This window comes from Condylostylus longicornis, unplaced genomic scaffold, assembly GCF_029603195.1.
Source record: "Condylostylus longicornis isolate FDR11 unplaced genomic scaffold, ASM2960319v2 ptg000018l, whole genome shotgun sequence".
Taxonomy (NCBI): domain Eukaryota; kingdom Metazoa; phylum Arthropoda; class Insecta; order Diptera; family Dolichopodidae; genus Condylostylus; species Condylostylus longicornis.
Genome location: NW_026577987.1, coordinates 4,273,793 through 4,294,150, shown reverse-complemented (window position 1 = coordinate 4,294,150; position 20,358 = coordinate 4,273,793). Strand labels below are relative to the sequence as shown.

At 25.5% G+C, this 20,358-nt stretch overlaps 2 protein-coding genes across 2 annotated transcripts; one reads left to right on the top strand and one right to left on the bottom strand.

Annotated features, from left to right (window-relative positions):
• Nucleotides 1-3,398: 3,398 nt before the first annotated feature.
• On the top strand, nucleotides 3,399-4,472 carry LOC129606455 (putative uncharacterized protein DDB_G0286901). Its single transcript, XM_055516792.1, has one exon. The coding sequence runs from the start codon at nucleotides 3,399-3,401 to the stop codon at nucleotides 4,470-4,472; it is 1,074 nt and encodes a 357-aa protein (XP_055372767.1).
• A 9,495-nt stretch (nucleotides 4,473-13,967) lies between these two features.
• LOC129606454 (uncharacterized) lies at nucleotides 13,968-19,831 on the bottom strand. The gene is made up of 3 exons (XM_055516791.1): nucleotides 19,457-19,831; nucleotides 14,940-14,997; nucleotides 13,968-13,975 (listed from the first exon to the last, which is right to left on the bottom strand). The coding sequence occupies exons 1-3, from the start codon at nucleotides 19,829-19,831 to the stop codon at nucleotides 13,968-13,970; spliced, it is 441 nt and encodes a 146-aa protein (XP_055372766.1).
• Between the last annotated feature and the right edge of the window lie 527 nt (nucleotides 19,832-20,358).

Sequence of the window (20,358 nt, the reverse complement as noted above, 5' to 3'; positions counted from 1 at the left end):
AATGATGATTAACACATAATAAAAATTGGCTGATTCGTCTTACCTTGTTTTGCTCTTATAAATGTTATTAATATAGAGCACTAGGTGTTGGTTGCACAATATGCGATCAAAATAAATTATTTATTAAAACAATTTTATTCTCACACTTATTCAATTTTTCATGATTGGAAAAAATGAAACTATGCACAATGAGGTCAAATTTTGTAATTTCTGGCTACCTTTTTTTTCTTCACAATTTGTTATGCGGAAGCGATGAAAGAGCCATGAAAAGTTTATAAGCTTTCGAAATAAAACAAAAGAAATTATGCACTATATGTACATAAGCTTTTCTTATGTAAATAAATTTGATTATTATTGTAATCACGAGTAAATGCCATCGAATTCGAAGTAAATTTAAAATAATAAAATTTAACAATGTACACATTTATTTGTCTAAAAGAATATCGTAAACAATTATTTTCACCATTTACTTTGTTAGCGTATTAGTCACCATAATTTGCAAAGTATTTCAATAAATTTTATATTTTTGGAGCCTTTCGGTTATAAAATATTTTTACTCTCGTGCTACAGGATTAATATAAATTCTTTTAGATACAGTTTTAAACAAATTTATTAAATTAGAAAATAAATATTAAGAAACCTTGAAAATTCATTTTAAAAAACAAATTGCACTTATTCCAAGATTTACAGATGCACAAAAAAAAAAATAAAATTTATTTCTAGATTTATGCATAATGTGCATAATGCATATGGTTCTTCAAAATAAAATTTGCTGAAAACTGAGTGTTTTTTATACTTGTTCAAATAAAAAATTAACATAAAAGTTTTTTGAATACTGGCAGCGTATTTGAACTTCTTTGATGTATAGCTCTTCTTAGTTCGGGAATACAAAGCATCGCAACCCAAGAGGTCTAAAGCAATCCATCAAGGTTTATACCCCTTATAAATTCAATCCCTTAAGGTAACACTAAAACTACTCTCTTTCTCTAACTCACAACTTTCAGACCCAAGCATTCAAAATTGAAAATATCTACTTCTACAGTTTTTTCCTCCAAATTATTTAAACCGTTTTTTCCTCTTTTGCTTAATCCACTATTATTATTATACAAAATTCTAAACTCTTCTTTTGTTTTTATCCTTTATTGCAACTAATAAGCAAACCAATAAATTTCCTTCAATAATAATAATAATCAGATTTTTAATTATATCCAATAAATTTTATAGAAGCCCTCCTTATAATACAACAAAAATTTATAAATTTAAAACTTTTACTCTAATAATCAAAGAAAAATTGAGCGACAAACTCCACCAAAAAATTGCCATATGTCTACAAATTTTATACTGCAAAAAAATTGCAATAATAAAAATAACAATAAAAATATCTTTAGAAAGAATTGATAAAAAAATGCTCTGAAAAACTTAAGAGAGAAGGATATTCGCAAAGTAATAAATAAATTGACAAATAAATCTTTGATCGAGCATTTATACACCATAGCATCTGAAACATAAATATGGTGGTAACCTTTAATGTCAACATTATATTTTTCCACTATTATCAAGTTCAATTCTTTTCATCGGAGGAATTAAAAAAAAAACTAAACGTATTGCACATACAAACCCATTGTTTATAAAATGAACTCTTTTATTCTTATCGATGTTGTAAATTTCATTTTTTTATTTCCATTATATTAAGATATTTTAATTCAGTAAAATTCAGTTCTCTGATAATATAAACTGAAAATATTTGGCGGTTCGCCTTCATAAAAAACAAATAAAATCTTGAAGTGCTCAATTAAGGTACCGATTGTGACGTCAACAGATGATTCTTAGAAATTAAAATAAATTGTGTATTCAACAATGAACTTCTGACATTCAATTTATGGAAAACTACCCAAATCTCGAATAAATAAATTTCGAGCAACTTTTATTCTTTCGTTTATATCCTTGGAGGTACACTGTACCTCAAATTGATGACATATTTACCGAATACATATAGGAATAAAAGAGCTAAATTCGGATTATGGGTAAAGGTGATATGATGAATTTGAAATTTTGGTAGCAGTTTGTGTTTGAATTTAAATGATATTAAGACTCAGCGTCTTATATAATATACTTTTTTTTTCGCATAATGCTTTAACCAATGTAAATCGAAATTCATGCGCATATTTATAAAATTATTATAAGCAAAAAAATGTTAAATTAAGTTTTCGAATAACCTTTAGTCGTTAATGCAGATGGAAAACCCTCGCCAATCAGAAGAACAATTTCGATATCAATAAGAAATATTTTTGTTGTTCCTTTCTGTCGAACGATGAATACAAACAAGAAATAATAAAGTTGGGTCAAACCAATGGTTTGTATTGTAGCACTTTTCCCTTCAACAAGTGAAAATTCTGCTTTTAAATACAGTCTATGTATACCTATCACACTATTAAAATTATTTTCATTCATATACAAAGCTATTTCTAGGATTGCATATATTTAGGATGATGCATATATGCAGTCTTTAAAATAAAGCAAAAATTAATATAAAGAGGGGTTAACATAATCCTCGATTTTAAGGATTAATTGTGGAGTTTTGATCAAGTAGTCGTTGAGTACAGACGTGAAAACTAGAAGAAAAATTTAAACACATCACATACTTTTTAATTTAACTCTAATCGTTAGCTTATAAAAACATTAAAAAAAGAAGAAGTATATGTCCTATATACTTTAAAAAAATATTTATAACTTAATTTATTAGTTGTAATAAAGAACCATTTAGGAATTGTGCAATATACATTCTGATTGCATTTATGCAATCAGATTCAGCGCAAAGCTCTATAAAAAATAATATTGATAAAAATGTGACTGTAAGTGACATAATAAATGAAAAAATATATAAAATTGCTAATAAACCAAATTTAAAAACCATGTCACATGTGAAAAAAAAAGTACCAAAGGTGGTATCTAAAAAACAATATGATAATTTGGTAAATCAATATGACAAATTAAAAGTTGAATTTGAGAAACTTAAAAATTTTATACGTGCATCAAATAATAATAAAGGCGATTTGTCTGAGGACCACGTTGTGCAAAATACTTCACAGAACAAATTTCAACCTTTAATGGACATTGAAGGTGAAGAAGATCACATTGAAAGTATTAATATTGCTACAGAAGGCAATAATGATAAAAACGGTTTCACTAACTATATTGAAGTATTGAAACAAAAAAATAGAGAAAAAAAACAAAATAAAAAATCAAGCACTTCTGGTGTTGGCAATAATTTGAATGTTCATGAAAATTCCATTAATTCACTAAATTTAAATTACCAAAATGGTAATAATGTACCTAAAAACAATATTAATATCACAACAAACAATAATAAAAATGTATCACACTTAAATAAATCTAGAATGCCACCAATTAATTTATATAATACAGATGTGGTATACTTGAAAAAATCCATAAAAAATGATTTAAAAATTGATAATTTTCTGGTCAAAGAACTTAATGATAACCACGCGGTAATTTACACTAAAAGCTTAGTAGATTACAAAAACATTTGTGACATGCTTACAAAAACTGAGGCTAATTACTATACATATACACCTAAAGAAGAAAAAAAAATAACACTCATTCTTAAAGGTATTAATAAAAATTATAATTGTGATGATATTTTGCATTGCTTAAAAACAAAAGAGAATGAGAGTTTAAAGTTTGAAAAAGTTACCCAATTAGCAACTAAAAGATCAATCACACAAAATATTAGTTTACCATACTATATTGTACAGGCTTCGCCTAATAGTTCAATAAATGCTATTAAAAATATAAAAGAAATTGATAATAGTATTGTTACTTGGGAAAATATTAGAAGAAAACCTATACAACAATGTACAAGATGCCAGAGATTCTCTCACACAGCATCCAACTGCCACATGGACTATAGGTGTGTTAAATGTGGAGAGAGTCATAAAATTGGAGAGTGCAAAATTACAAGCGAAGACGGAAGAGACAAATTATATTGTACTCTGTGCAAACAGCATGGTCATCCATCATCATACAAAAACTGCACTGAGTATAAAAGGCGAATGCAAATTAAAGAAGAAATGAAAAATAGAATAAAACAAAACATTTCTCAGAGACACATGAGTTATAACAACTATGTACAAACAGGTATATCTTATTCTAATGCTGTTAGAAGCAATAATATAAATAATAATAATTATAACAACTATGTACAAACAGGTATATCTTATTCTAATGCTGCTAGAAGCAATAATGTAAATAATAATAATTTTGTTAGTAAAAGTTACAATGAAAATACTCGTAACATTAACAATATAGATAATAATAATTCTATTAATAAAATACTGGAAGAATTGCGAAATATGCAACAAAATTTTAATAAATTTGAAAAGCAATTGAGTGAACATTCCGTAATGATCGCTCAAATTATGAATTGGTATGGCATATTACCTAGTCATTAGTAATGGTTAATGGAAGTATGAATATTAATAGTATAAATTTAATTTCGATTAATGTTAATTCATTAGTATCATATAGTAAAAGATATTCTTTATTGCATTTTATAGAGAAAAATGACCCTGATATTTTGTGTTTAAATGAAACAAAATTACAATCAAAACATTATTTAGAAATAGATAATTACAATATAGTTAGAAGGGATCGTAAATACGATTCAAATGGTGGTGGTACAGCCATTTGTATTAAGAAAGGCTTAGCTTATGAAATTGTAGAAAATTTGAAATTTGATAGATTTGAATGCATAGAACCTTGCATAGTAAAACTTAATATAGGGAATAGAAAAAATCTGTACATTATAGCTATTTATGCCCCCAATGGTTCTAACAACAAATTTATTGAGGAGTTTGAAACTTTATTTTCTACGCTTAATTTAAATTGCTTAAATAATCTTTATGTTATTGCTGGTGATCTAAATGCTAAACATTCGTCTTGGCGTAATGAAAATATAAATAATAGAGGAACAAAATTACATAAATGGCTAAATTCAAATAAAATAATTTATAAATGTGCGCTTTACCATTCAGATACACCAACGTTTCCAAGATCAGGTGCTTTTATAGATTTAGTTTTTGCAGATGCTAGATTAAACACAATTAATCCTGATATGAATAGTTTAATAACAATACCGTACGATAGTGATCACAATGCTATCAAATTTAAATTTTCTGTAGCTATTCAAAGTATAGAGGTTGATACTAATAAGAGATATTGCTTTCACAAAACAAATTGGGAAAAGTTTCGCCAGTATCTAGATGTTAATTTTAACTTAGAATATATTGATAACATAAATAAAATAAGAGATAATATTAATATCGATATTTCAAATATTAATAATCATTTATTAGAAATTGAAAATATAATTAAAAAAACTATGAAAGAAGTAATCCCTTCAACCGTAAAGAAAAATCATTTAAAAAACTTTGAGTCAGTAAAATTAAAAAAGTTATGTAAAATGAAAAATAAATTATTAGGCGATATACATAGAATTTACAGCCAAAACCTAGATTTCACATCGTCAGAAATAACGTTATTAAGAAGTTTGTTACGAAACATAAAATGTCTGATTAAGCAGCAAATAAACATAGAAGTAGATAGGTATTGGACAAATAGGATACAAAATATTCAAACAAGTAACCGAAATATGTTTCCTGAAATTAAAAAAATTTTTTATTCTAAACAGGATCAGAAAATATCGAGTTTAAACATTGATACTGAGTCGTGCAATTTGCTTTACCAAAACAATATAGATATTAATTCACTTGAAAAAACTATTACAGATAAATATATAATTAGCACACCATTAAATATTTATAAGATTTTAGGATCTCATTTAGAAAATACCCATAAGAATATAGGCACTATTGATAATAATTTTCATAGAAGAGTTAAAGATCGCGTCAAAGAGTTTAAAGAAATCAAAGTTAGGAAACAAGATAACAACATTACTATTAGTAATTTTAATGATTCAAACAAATCTTCAGAACAAAATGATAGTGAGTATTTTATAACTTTTTCAGATTTAAATTCGAAATTAAGGAGTCTTAAAAATAAAACATCGTCAGGGATAGATGAAATACCTAATATAGTTTTAAAAAATTTAAGCCCGAAAATCATTTCACAATATGTTATTTTATTTAATAATGCATTGAACTACTGCTATTTTCCATCTATATGGAAAAAAGCGAAGGTTGTGATGCTAAAAAAACCAGGAAAAGACCCAAAGGATGTTAATAGTTATAGACCTATAAGTTTGCTTCCTAACATAAGTAAGATATATGAAATGATTATTAATGACAAGATCGTTCAAATTGTAGATGATAGGCGGCTTTTGCCCGAAAACCAATTTGGGTTTAGGCATAAGCATAGCACAGTTCATGCCATAACGAAACTAACATCTGATATATGTTGGTTCATAAACCAGAAGTATGGTGTAGGGGCTTGTCTGATAGACTTTGAAAAAGCATTTAACAATATCTGGATTGAAGGATTAATTTTTAAACTAATAGAATATGAATTTCCCGAGAGGCTTATTAGTATAATTGTCGATATGACATCTAATCATGAATTTGTAATAGCTAACGATTCGAATTTATGCAAACAAATTTTTAGGATAGAAAATGGACTGCAACAGGGCACCATAAACTCTCCTATTCTATTCTCAATCTACATAATTGAGTTGCTAGAAATGCTAGGACATGTAAAAGGAAATAGTTATTCACTAGCCTTTGCAGATGACATTATACTATATTCTGCAGATAATACGGTTGAGAAAATTCAAAATAGAGTTCAAAAAATGTTTAATCTAACAAAAGACTATAGCAAAGTATGGGCTCTAAAGATTAATTTTAATAAATGCGAAACTATACTTTTTCGCAACACAATTGATAAAGTTAATTTTAATATCAAGAAAAAATGGAAAAATTTTAGAATAAAAGTTGATAATAATAATTTATTAGAAAACAAAAAGACAGTTAAATATTTAGGCGTTCACCTACATCGAAATCTTAACTACATTGTTCATATAAAAAAAATAGTTGAAAAAGCAAATAAAGCATTTATGGCATCGAGGCGATTATTTTATTGCAAAAATGTTAGTAATAGAGTAAAAACTATTTCTTACCTTACATTAATCAGACCAATAATGACGTATGCTGCACCGATTTGGTATAATGTGAGCGCAAGTCTCATGGAAAAACTTAGAGTGTTCGAAAGAAAATGTATTAGGATTTGTATCGGGATAAATCGCAAACCTGAAACTGACTACCAGCACTATTTTTCTAATAAATATATTTATAAAGTAGCCAATATTAATAGGATAGATAATTTTTTAATAAAACTAATTCGAAGACATTTTGACAGGGCATTGAAAACTCCTGAAAATGGTCTAATATCAAATATATTTTACCACAATATGGAGTATATTAAAGAAAGTTTAATAACGGGTTTCATTGCGCCCGAACATTTTATATACTTAGACAATAAGGGTTATATCCAAGATAGCGCGCATGTCCCTATATTATATCATTATAATAGACGGGCTACATGCAAAACCATAGATTATAACCCATCCTGTTTGAGTTATAGTAATCTAAAATTTGATATGAGTATACCTATTAGGGATACGTTCATTAACAGGGGTTACTGGTGGCTAGAAGAACAACTTTAAACAATGAAATACTGTGTGCGAGACGTACTTCCAGTATTTTCTCTTTAATTTAAGCTTAGTTTAAGTTAGGATAGGGTTTTTATTTTATTAAAAAATAATTAATTTTAGGTTTTTTTACAAAAACAATTTTCCTAAAATAAAAAAAAAAAAGAAATTATTGTAATTAATAATCATTTTAATGAACTAACAATCCTCTAATACATTACAGAATACAACTAGCTACAAGAAAACAATAAGTTTTTAAGTTAGTTATACCAATTTTTTTTTTTATGTAAATAAATTTTTTTTTTTAAACTTTTTTGTTATATAGTTAATAAGAAGAAAATGGATTAAATAAAGTTTACAAACAAAAAAAAAAAAAAAAAAGGATTAATTGTGTGAGTTAAGAAAAATAATTATATTTTTAATTATAATAGAAAAATAAGAAATTTGAACAAGCTTGCGGTTTTGCAAATATAAATTGCCAAATATTTAAATTTTACAAATTTCGAGAGGCGATAACTCTTTATAAATGTTTAAAAGCTGTTAAAATTTCAGAATGGTACAACTTGGGGTTTAGGAGAAAAACGGCATCAAAAATTTGGAAAAAACGGATTTTAGATAACGGTAAATTTGAACGGGCATTTTGTTTTTTTAAAGTTCACATATAGTACGTTGCGATAGAAGAAGCAACCCACTGCTTTTCTGCGTTTGCAAAATGTAAAAAATGCTTATGGCAACAAATAGTTGAATAATGGTATTTTTAGGGTTTTGGGGGGATATAATTTTTAGAGGGGGGAGATAGGTAAAATTTTGTTCTACGGAAGTAAGTTTCTAGTAAAGATCTATGTACGTATTAAATTTCAGCTTTCTATCTTCAAGGGTGTAGAAGTTTTGTAAACAGACACACGAACAGACGGACGAATGGACGGACAGAGTGAAACTAATGAGCACTTATTTTCAAAAATTTTTTGGAAAATTGCTAAAACAAAGTTTTTAAAATATTTTAAGTTTTCTTGAACTTTAAATTTTTCTCATTTGTTTTTTTTTCTCATTATTTGCTCCTATTGTTTTACAATACAATTTTGGTTTTAGTTTTTTATAGCGTTCAATTACCATGTTTTGATCTTTTAATGTCTTTGATATGAATTTTAATAGTCGTAACTATGACTACACAATACACTATATTTCCAAATCAGGATTTATAGAACAATATATGTAAGTGAAATACTGGCCAGAAATTTGTATACAAGACAGCCGACTCTTAATTAACAAAGATAAATGAAGAAGATACATTTCAATCCCTTATAGTGCTACAATTTACAAAAAATAGTCAAATTAATTCCTTTATCAAATTGTATTGAAGCTTCAATCTTCTCAAATGAAATTAATGGCACATACTTATGAACATGGGCGCATTTTATTACTCGTATGTTGCATTATAGAAACCAATCTTTAAATTTCCGTATTTAAAGTAAACGTAACGAATATCAACCTACCTTTATCTTAAAGTTCATATATAGCCAAAGAAAAATTTGCAATAAGGTTCATAAATCAAATTAAATTGCAACATAATCCCATTTTTTAATTTTTTTTTATTTTTTGATTCAATAGATATAAGAAATATGAGTTTTGCCTTAAAACTATTAAAATTAATTTAAAAAATTTTCATATTTTATTTTATATTCAATAAAATCACTTCAATACTTAAAATATTATTCTATTGTTTATATAACACTCTATTATAGTTCATCCTTTCTCTTCAAGGATTTTCACAATTTAATAGTAAAACAATGTAACAATTATTTTAATAAATTTTTCTTATTTTTCTTTCAATTTTTATTTGAAATTTATGCTCATAAAATTTGAAACTTTCATCATCATATTTTTACATTTCGCTTTGTTATGCCTTACTATTACTGCTATGCTAATACTAAAACAAAAAAAAACAAGAAAAGAAAAAGAACAATTTAAGCAATCACAAACGATAACTTTTATACATTTAATTTTTTTTGTGTTTTTTTTTTCAATTTCCTTTAGCAGTGTTATCTTCTCTCTATCACTTAAAATGCTTTGCTACTATAATCATCATATGAAATATAGAAGTAATAATACCTTTTCTATAGAGAAAAAAAGTGAGAGCAAAAAAAATGTCTACCTATATTTTTTTCTGCATATAGAGGGTTATTTATTTGTCACTTATTATCCTAATTTAAGAAAATAAAATTTGAAAATCGAGTAAAAAATTTTTATATAACTGGAAAACAAATATAGAGTTAATAGTCACATTAAATTAAGAACAAAGGACGATATTTCCTTGAAAGAAATAAAAACTAACAACAAAAGGAAAGTATGTAGATTAAAATAGAAAGTTTTTATAGATAGCTATTTTTGCTATTTAAACTATTTAAATTTACTTCATATTGAAAATATTGTTAAAAGCAATACAGAAAACTACAAGGTCGGTCTTGAAAAATTCAATAAAGTTAAGAGAAATGAGGCAATAAGCTTAGATGAAATCATTGTGGAAAATTAAGGATATTCAATTTAAATAACAGATTTGCAAGATTCAATATACTTATAACATTTTAAATTTGAAAGATTCTCAAGAAAAAATGGAGAAAAAATGATCACGAACGCAACCTGATGAGTAAATTGCTACATCAAACAGCAATGTGTATCATTACTATATTTTTAATCCTATGTTCTTGCACCGACATGATATCGATTGATTATTATTTAATTTTCTTATGGCAGTCAAATAGTTTTACTTTCAAATTCATTCTAAATATTTAAATGCAATTAAATAACAAAGTGCGTTGTTGAGGATTTTTATGTGTACTGGTCACACACGAAACTAGAGCTGGATATCTACGGTATCATGCTTCTTAAAAATAGCAAAATAACTATTATACAAAATAATATTATACAAACCAATTCTGTTAAATGTGACCTTATATATTCTTTGATAGTTGAAAAACAGTCTAAAATTTTGAACTCCTTTTGATTTTATCTAGACTTTCAAAATACGTAAATATTAAAAACACTTCTCATAATTAATGTAAATACAGGAATACAAAAAGAAGTACAATGTGGACTTGCAAATCTTTTAAATGAAAATAACCAAAGTTTTTGAACTGAAGCCAATCACAATGATCTCAATATCAACGATCGCCCTATAAAGACAACAATATTTTTACTTTTTCCTTTTTTTTATCATTTTATTTGCTTTCTTTTTCTTCAATTTTCTTTCTCGTTTTTTCTTTTTCTGTTCTTTTTACCAACATTTTATCCTTTTTATTGTCCATAAATTCTGAAAAAAATTGCCAGCACAGGTGCTATCTATGGTTTTTCATTTTTATAAGATTGCCGCGATAAATATTTTTTTATTCGATAAAAAAAAGCAAAACAACAAAAGACAACAAAGGATATTTATAACAAAAAAAAAAACCAAGAAAAAAAAAATGATATTGTTTTTATCGTATTAATTTTTTATTGCTCTTTTTTTTTGTTTTTGTGTTTACTGAAGCTCTCGTTTGTTCTTATGTATAATATTCATGTATTAAAATTTCTCACATAAATTTACATCAGAATAACTTTAACTGCTACCGTACACAATGAATTTTTTCTTTTTTTTTTTACATAATCGAAAAAAAAAATGTTATAAAAAAATTTATGAATATTGAAGAAGAGTTTTTTCTGACAAAAAATGTATAAATTCTTTTAAATAAGCCGATTTTAACACGAGTTCTGTGAAAGTGACAATCCTTAATATTGTAAGTTTGTCAGTCAAATTGTAATTAAAACACACAATACATTTATCCTTATAATATTCGTGTACATATGTAGATATCTTATATATAGCATTCAATTATGTATACCTATAACATTTACATAAATTAAATGATTTTATCTTGTGGTATTTGCTCAATAATTGGTGTCACATTTGTGCATATTAAATTCAAATTATTTTACAATGAGGCTTGATAGTTATGAATGGCACAACAACATTAGAGTTTTTCTTGCCACTCGTAGCGTCCTACAGATTTTAGATTTCCCTATATGAATTTAAATGGATTTATTAAATTTATAAAAATTGACACTGAATTAATTTCCTAATGTTCTTTAAATTATATTGAGTAATAAGATTTTTAAATTATTTCTTTAAATTTCATATACAAAATTTTTGTAAAAAATTAAAAAATATTACGTGAAGCAGATCTGATGTTAAAGAAATCTTACTGTTATTTTGCCCCAAAAAAAGAACAACCTCGTTTTAAGTATACCTTGAAAAACACATTTTAAATTTCATTCTACATTTTGAAAATATACTCCAAATATTGTGTTCAGATTCAGCAACTTCGGTTTACACAAATTTATTGGTAAACTGAAAAATGATCGTGATAAATAATTGCAGCTCTTACAAGTGAAAATGCAGCTAATTTCAACAATTGCAGCGGATTTGCTTACTTAACTTATTTGATAATTTGAAATTCAAAAGGAAATTTAAAAATTTTTATACATACTTAATAAGTTTTATGCTATGCAATATATCCAAAAATATAAAAAAAAGTATTTTCCTCTTTCGATGCTAAAAGGCTTCCATTGTCAGTTTTTAGTTTTATTCATCATTTTCACTTTCCAATAGGAGAGCGACTAGCCTGCCATCTGTAGAATTTTGTAAAGTACGCTTTTTACGCGAAATTTCGTTGAAGATCATCGGCAATATGTTTTGAAAATTTTTCAGCAGCAAAGGGTATTTTAAATTTTAATGTTATGTTAGTGGATTTCTTTTGTATTCTAATGCATCACTCCTAGTGGTCGGAAGTTGACTTTTTTTTAATTTTGAAAAATTTATATGTTTTTTAATATTTAATTAAAATTTTTTAAATATATTTGAAGCAACGAAAATAAACTGTAGCTTCAAATCAATTATAAGCTTGTAAAATATCAGTCATTTAGTGTAACAGTGCACACTAGAAATTTAAATTTTGGTAAACGTTAACAAGCTTAACTTTTCATTCAGCTATAATGTTTAAAGATGAATATCTGAAACAAGATTTATTGCTTGTATAAGTAAATACATAATGTTTGTGTGCCTGTAAACGAAGAAACGATTCTTAGATAGCGACAATATTATTTATTTTTTATTTTTACTTTTTTTTATATTTTGCTCTTATTAAAAACTTTTGCTCTTATGGCATAGTGTCCTTATAATACAATTTAGTTCATAAATTTCTTTTTCATTTTGTATCATTTCTGTATTCCTCTTTCTGTTACTTATATTAGATTTTTGATAATCATATGTCCATGAAAAATTTCATAATAAAACACACATTCGTACACATATGATTATAAATGGTTATTCATGTAGACAAATCGTTCGGATGTCTTTCATTCTTTTCTTTAATTTTTTTGGACTAAAGACAATATTGCGATGGATATAATATGATAATGATCCATAGAGTATTTACAATGTGTAGATAGTGATGATGGTGATGAAAATGATTATAGTGAATAATCATAATGATGATTATGTTTATGGTTATTATTATGCTTTATAATAGTTACTGACGTGCCATTATAATGATTCCTAATATTGAAGAGATTAGAATTTGTATAAGATAATTTTGATTAGTAAATGATAACTGTTTTGAAGTTGTTTCAATTATGTTACAATGTTTAAGTTTTGCAACTTCTATGTATTTAAGGATTAAAAGTTCAGTTGTTTGGTTTTTGATAATATACGTACATACATACAGGGTGATTCTGATAAATTTGATAAATTAGTTATACTACAACATATATCACTGTTTAGAAGGTCGAGAATGGGAAAAACTTTTGTTCCGGACTGGGTACCAAATCTCAAGGGTTTCCGAGTTCCAAGGATTTTAACGAATTTTCACGAAATTTTTACTTACCCAGGTTTTTTTGATTGTAAAAAGGCTTAGTAAAGGACTTAAAATAGACGTGCTACTTGATTCTGTATTTTATGTACCTTCGGAATCCCAAGTATTCGAACTTTAAAGAAAATATAAAATCTTTCTCTTGATTTTTTCACTGTTTTCGTAAGAAATTTTTTAAAACCTTGAAATTTTTTTTATAGAATTTTGCCCAGCTGCTTGAGTCTTCAAACATTAGAAAAAATTTTTGTGGTACAGAAAATGTAGCACAAAAACCATTTCAATGTTAAGATTTTAAAGACCCTAAAGGTAAGAATTTTAAGTGTTGTAATTATCAACTTTCATTAATTTTTGGTGATAATAGCCAATCAAAAAAACAGTTGGCATTCTTAAGAGCCTTTATTTTGATAAAAAATCTGAATTTTAATGTTTTTATTGAAAAGTAACAAGTAATAAAAAAATTGGAACGAAATTTTATACAAACTTTTTATTTGGAAAAAGAAAAATTGATTTTAAAAAATTTGAAATTTTGAAAAGAAAAAACAAAAAAAAAATCTAGTAATCAAAAATTTTTTTTCGAAACTTTTCTTGGTAAAAAAAATGATAGGTTTTTAATTTTTGCCAATTTTTGTAAGAAATGGTACCTATATGGTTTGGAATTTTTAAATGCATTTTTCTCAGATTGGCTGCAATTTAAAAATTTGAAAAAAAATGTTTTTGAAATCTAGACACCATTTGGCATCTGAAGATATTAAAATTAACCAGCTGGAGCGAATTTTTGAAGACATGCCATACAAATTTTGGCATTTATTTTAATAGAAAAAATTTATTTTAATAGGAAAATTTAATTTTTTTGCGCGCAAAATGGAGTTGGTAGATGATATGGTATTAAAATTATGACGTCAATAATAATTTAAATGAATTTATAAATTTTAGACAAATGACTAATAAAACTTAAATTGGTGTACCGTTGAAGTTAAAAAAACATATTTGAAAGAAGAAAATTGAAAGAAGAATTTCATTAGAAATTTGGTGTTTGAAATTTGTAAGATTTTTGGCTGAGGAATCTGTATTTTCCAAATTTTTTGATAAGGGAATATTAAATTGAATTTAATTTTAGTTTTATCAACATCTGGTTTGATTTTAATTGGATTTGAAGCACTTAATATTTTTTTTTTTTTGTCTACATCTTCTACAACATATGTAAAAAATTTTTATGTTACAGAGCTGGGAAAAATTCTATGAAACTGAAAAAATAAAACAAGAGAAAAATTTGATTTTCCCTAAAGTTCGAATGCTTAGTATTCCGAAGGTACATAAACTGTTGAGATTTGTTACCCAGTCCCGAACAAAAGTTTTACCCATTTTCGATCTTTTTACCAATGGTATATATGTTGTTGAATAACTTTCAGAATCACCCTGTAATTTTATTTTTTTCGTATTTAGAAAAAATTTAGAATTTTCAGAAGTAGTTTTTCAGTAAACGCAGTCTTATAATATAATTCAGTAATAATTTTCATACTGCATAATTTACTAATGTTAAGGATGTGAAACAAAGATACAAAAATTTGCTTTGTCTAGATAGGCATAGGGTAGGAATTCGACTTTGTACATAAACCATCTTTTTAATTAAATTAAAGTTTGAAATAATTTTAACATGCGACAGAACCATTTTGGAATAAGATTTCGAAAATTTATTGAAAACTAAATTTTCGGCCAATGTTTTTTCTGAGTAGTTTGCTTCAATAAACTTTGACGAAAAGATCTCCTCATGCCAAAATACCTTATTCCAATTGAGCTGGCCATCTAACCATTATGTTAGTGCCAAATTTGTGAAATATTTTAATATTCTTCCGTAAATAACCAATCCCTAAAATATAAGAAAAGTTTTGCATTGTAAATATTGAAATTATGCTAATTTTTGATTTAAATTTTGAAAATGTGTCTACACTATTTCAGAAATTGTTCTTTAAATTCGATTAAATTGAAAATTGGTATCAGTTTTTCAACGATTATTGGTAATTTAATTTTTTATTTTACACCTATCGTAAAATATCACAATGTAATGCAAACTAGTTCATATTGTTGTTATTATTAGTTTTACTTTGTCCGGCAATTCATCTGTAAGCTTACAAAACTTTCACACTCTTTACCCTTAAAATATTATATATACGAAAATAGATCTTTACTAGAAACTTATTTCTTTAAAAGAAAATTTTTTTCTCTTGCACTTTTTGGAAGTTAATTGTATCGAAACCACGAACGTTTCTCTTACCAGGGTTATGTTAAAAGTAGTTACTTTTTTAAAGTCTGCTGCTTTATGTTATTTTTAATAGGAAAAATTAAACTATCATTTTTTTCATAGCCATTAATGTTGACTAAATTATACTAGAAGTCTGAAGTTCTAGCATAATTCAACTACTAACATATAAAATTTATTTAGTTTCATTTTTCTAATTCTAAATGTATAGAATAATTTGAAATACATGTTTTGTTTAATTAATGAAAGCAATTTAAATATCTTGCAGATATTTTTTAAAACAATTTTTACCTCTTTAAGAGAAAAGCGCTACTTTACTGAGCAATAGTTTCATCCGAATTTATTATCCAATTCATTTTATGTGTAAGTTTTAGTATAGGTTGTTTTTCTTTCAAATGTTAAGGTTGAAAGAGTTTCGAAATGAAGTTGAGCTTTGTTGAAAAAAGTTTTGTTTTTTATTACAGTCCAAAATACGAAATCTTTTACCTCTTCGAATCCCATATACCCGATGATTTCCGGTTTTGATAACATTCAAAGATGTTTTATATTTTAATGTACATAACATACAGTTGAAAATGGGCAAAACAATCAGTGGTCGGTTGCAATCGTTATTTTCGAAATTAATGGTGCTATTACATAGCTTAAGGTCACGAAGACAATTTAAAATTCTAAAAAATATTTCAAACGTCACTTTTATCAGAACGCGCGTTACGTGTGTAACAATTTGTATGTAATATTATTCAATAAAAAGCTTAAACTAAATTCCACTATAGTTTTCCAAGTTTAATGATTATTATTATAATTTTATGGTTATCGTTTATACCCTTCTACTACTTTCTAATTATTTTTTTCTTGATTAAAATTTATTACTATCAATTAAATACATTCAACAATAATTATTTATTCTGCAGTATACGAATAATGTATTATGATTATATGATCATATATACCTACAGCAGAATACATTCATTATAATTACATACTATAAATTGTTGCTTTTTTTTTTTGTAAGAGTCCATGGGCATTTCTTCGATATTAATTGACATACAAACACATTGTCTTATTGCCTTTTATTTTTATATCCTTATTTTAACCCCATTTTCTACAATAATAATGTATAACTGTAAAATACAACAATATAATAAAGGGATATTTCTCTATTATATACCACATAGTTTCTATTTAAAGATTGATATGTGATTATGACTTTAATAAATTGGCCGATATTTTAAAAATAAAATATACAATGATAACACACACCAAAAAATGAAATTCTATTTGAGTATAGCAATAACAATAAAAAAAATTGAATAACACACAAAAAAATGGACAAAGCTATTGGTTATATTCATAGTTACTCACAGACAGAGTGACACGAATAAATTGAATTAGTTAATTTAAATGTGCATTGGTATTCGACTTATTTAGAGTAAAAATTAAGTCATTCTTTGCTAAATTGTTGTCTATGGTGTTACAAGGAATTTCTTTATTATAATATTTTTAACGATCAATCAAAAGAGGCACTCAATTGTGAAATTTTGTACAGTTTATAAAAGTCTTAAATATTTTGAAAACAATAAAATAGAGAATTTTGTTATTCTAATAAAAGATCGAACGTTTGCTTTCATGAAATTTAAAGTAATGGCTAGTTCAATTTTAATACGTATTATCCTTTTGGTTGGTTGTTCAACAATCGCTATTCTATTAGAAATCTGCAAAGTTAAATTCATTATGAATATAATCAATATTTTCAAAATAATCCAAGATTCCAAAATGTTGTGTGCAATATTCAAGATTCCAAATAATGTGCAAATTATATCAAATATCAAAATAATATAATACCAAAACTCTTTATGCAAAAATTTATGATTCCATAGATAATTGGCGTACTATCAGTTTTCATCTATATCGTTCATCTATATTTGTGAATTTTTATCTAGTATGTGATTTTAAACGCATCTACAACGGATGTTAATTGATCACTATTTAAAAAAAAAACTATTTATTTTATTTGAAATTTTACTAATTTGACTAAGTACTTAAATGATCTAATTTAATTTGCCCACCCTGTATATTTGTGTATACATATACTAAAAAATAAACCAGAAATATAAAAAAATATATGGAGAAAACGTAAAGAAACAATTGACCCAGAAGAAAAACTTATACTTTGTGTGTATTCGTACGTATATGCATAGAAGTAAATATCAAAACCACAGATTAGGTTAATGCTATTACAATCGAATACACACACAAGTACACTTTACATAAAATATAATATTAAAGGTTTAAGTATTTTATACAAAAAGAAAAATGGAGGAAAACAAACAGTGGTTTAAAAAGTTCGAATGTTCGTTTTGTTATTTTATATCCCTTTTCCAATGGCTTCCGTTTCTTTAGCATATCATTTCACATCATTTAGATTAATTACGATTAATTTGTCTTAATTTAGTTAAAAAAAAGTACGATATGGCTTTTTTCGAATCAAATTACATTTTATTGGGTTTATTATATAGAGACGTTAATAATGCTTATACTTATAATGCCACAAAATGAACATATGAATACGGAAAAAACCTTATTTACTTTCAGAAAAGTCTGCAAATTTAAGTGAAAAGTTTTTTTGTTTTTTTTTTGTTATGATGTTTTTATAATATTATTGCGATTATTACGGTTTACTTGACACTCGATTAAAATTTCTTTGCAAAATACTAACGAATGTTGTATAGATTTTATATCTGTAAACAAACCGTTAAAAATATCTTAATTAGGTTAGTCAATTTAATAGACTTGAGAGTAATTACGTAATAAAGAGTAATTTTTTTTCAAAAACTACGCGTTCACCTGCGAACTTAAAATAGTAATCGCCTTTATCATTGATTTAACAACAAACCAGAATCAAAGTTTGAAAATTAAATAGATTATTATGAAAAGCTCTATTGCGTCTTCCATTTTCATTCGATTTTACACATTTTGTATTTTCTAAGCCGTTAGTTTCTCCAATTATTCACGGATTTTTTTTTTAAATTTTTAAAATGAAACATTGTCTCATTTCTTCAAATTAATGTAGATTAATTCAATAACTCCACTAATGTTATTAACTTTTAATCAGGAATTCGGGTTTAAAATAACTAGAAGTAGTCGTTTGTCTTAACCCTTTTTTGAAATTTCGACTAGTTACAAAATATCCGAGACTATAGCTTGCATCTTTTGGTTTACGTTTATATTCAAGTATTGTCGAACATGCTAAAAGATTTTCGTGCACAAAATACTCAAAGGCTGCAATATTTTATTACATAATATCAACAAAATTGGAATAAAAAAATCAAAAAATTTTATAAAAATATTTCTTTTATACAAGAAAAAAAATAAAAATTAATACAAAAAATATATTAGAATTCTTTAATAAATAATATTAAAAAAAAAAATAAAAAAATATCCTTTAAAAATTCACCATGCTTTAAAAAAAGCTCAAATATAAATTTTAAAAATTTCTACCTAAATTCTAGTAACACAATTACAACAAAATAATAACACAATTAAAATTATATAAAAAAAGAGAATAATTTACAAATAAAAAATACGAAATTTATTATTTTTCGAATTTCTAAATTTTACTGCTCTTTCCCTTTTATATGACATTGAACGTTGTTGTCTAACTGGTGAATGGCCTTTACCTATTTGTTTTATAAAATTCTCACCTCTATAACCATATCGTCTCTGGTAATAAGGACGCCAAGCATGCCCAAAATTTGGATCAAATTCTATTTTAACAACTTCATTATCCTGTGGTGTACCAAATAATAGGCGACCAAAATATTTTGCAACAGCTAATTTCTTTTGAAAATGCTGATCAATATGATCCCAAATATTTGCTTTCGGGTGTCGACTTAAATCAGGGAAATTTTTAAAAAATTTATGCTTTGATATATCTAAATTTGATAAATCAAAATCTGATTCATATAGAGTTGCTTGAACTAAGGGGAATCCCATGTACAGAAAGAGTAACAATATTATTGCAAAGAATACCTTAAAAGGATAAAATTAATTATAATATTGTAATAAATATAAATTAAAAATTACCTTAAAATTCAACATTTTTTATTTAATGTTATTTAAGGGTTTTAATATTTTTTTATTTTTTTTATATGGAAATTATTGTTAAATTATTCTCCTAACTTCTTCTAAATGTTTTTAACTACTAAATTATTTTTTATTAATGTACTTAATTCATATACTATTTGTACAAATTAAAAATAATTTTCATTTTCATTTTAATAAAAGCAACCGTAAAACACGAAAAAACCTGACCACTGTGTACATAATTTAATTAAAAAATTATTGTCGCAACTTTTATCCATATTATTGGCTATAACGGTTACTTGTCAAATATTTTAGAATATATACATATATTATATATGTTTTATAAATGCATGGTGGGTGTTTATATTATATTACTTAATTAAGAATTCATTGCACACACAATAAACCAAAGTTTTGAGTAAAATTTCATTTACTCA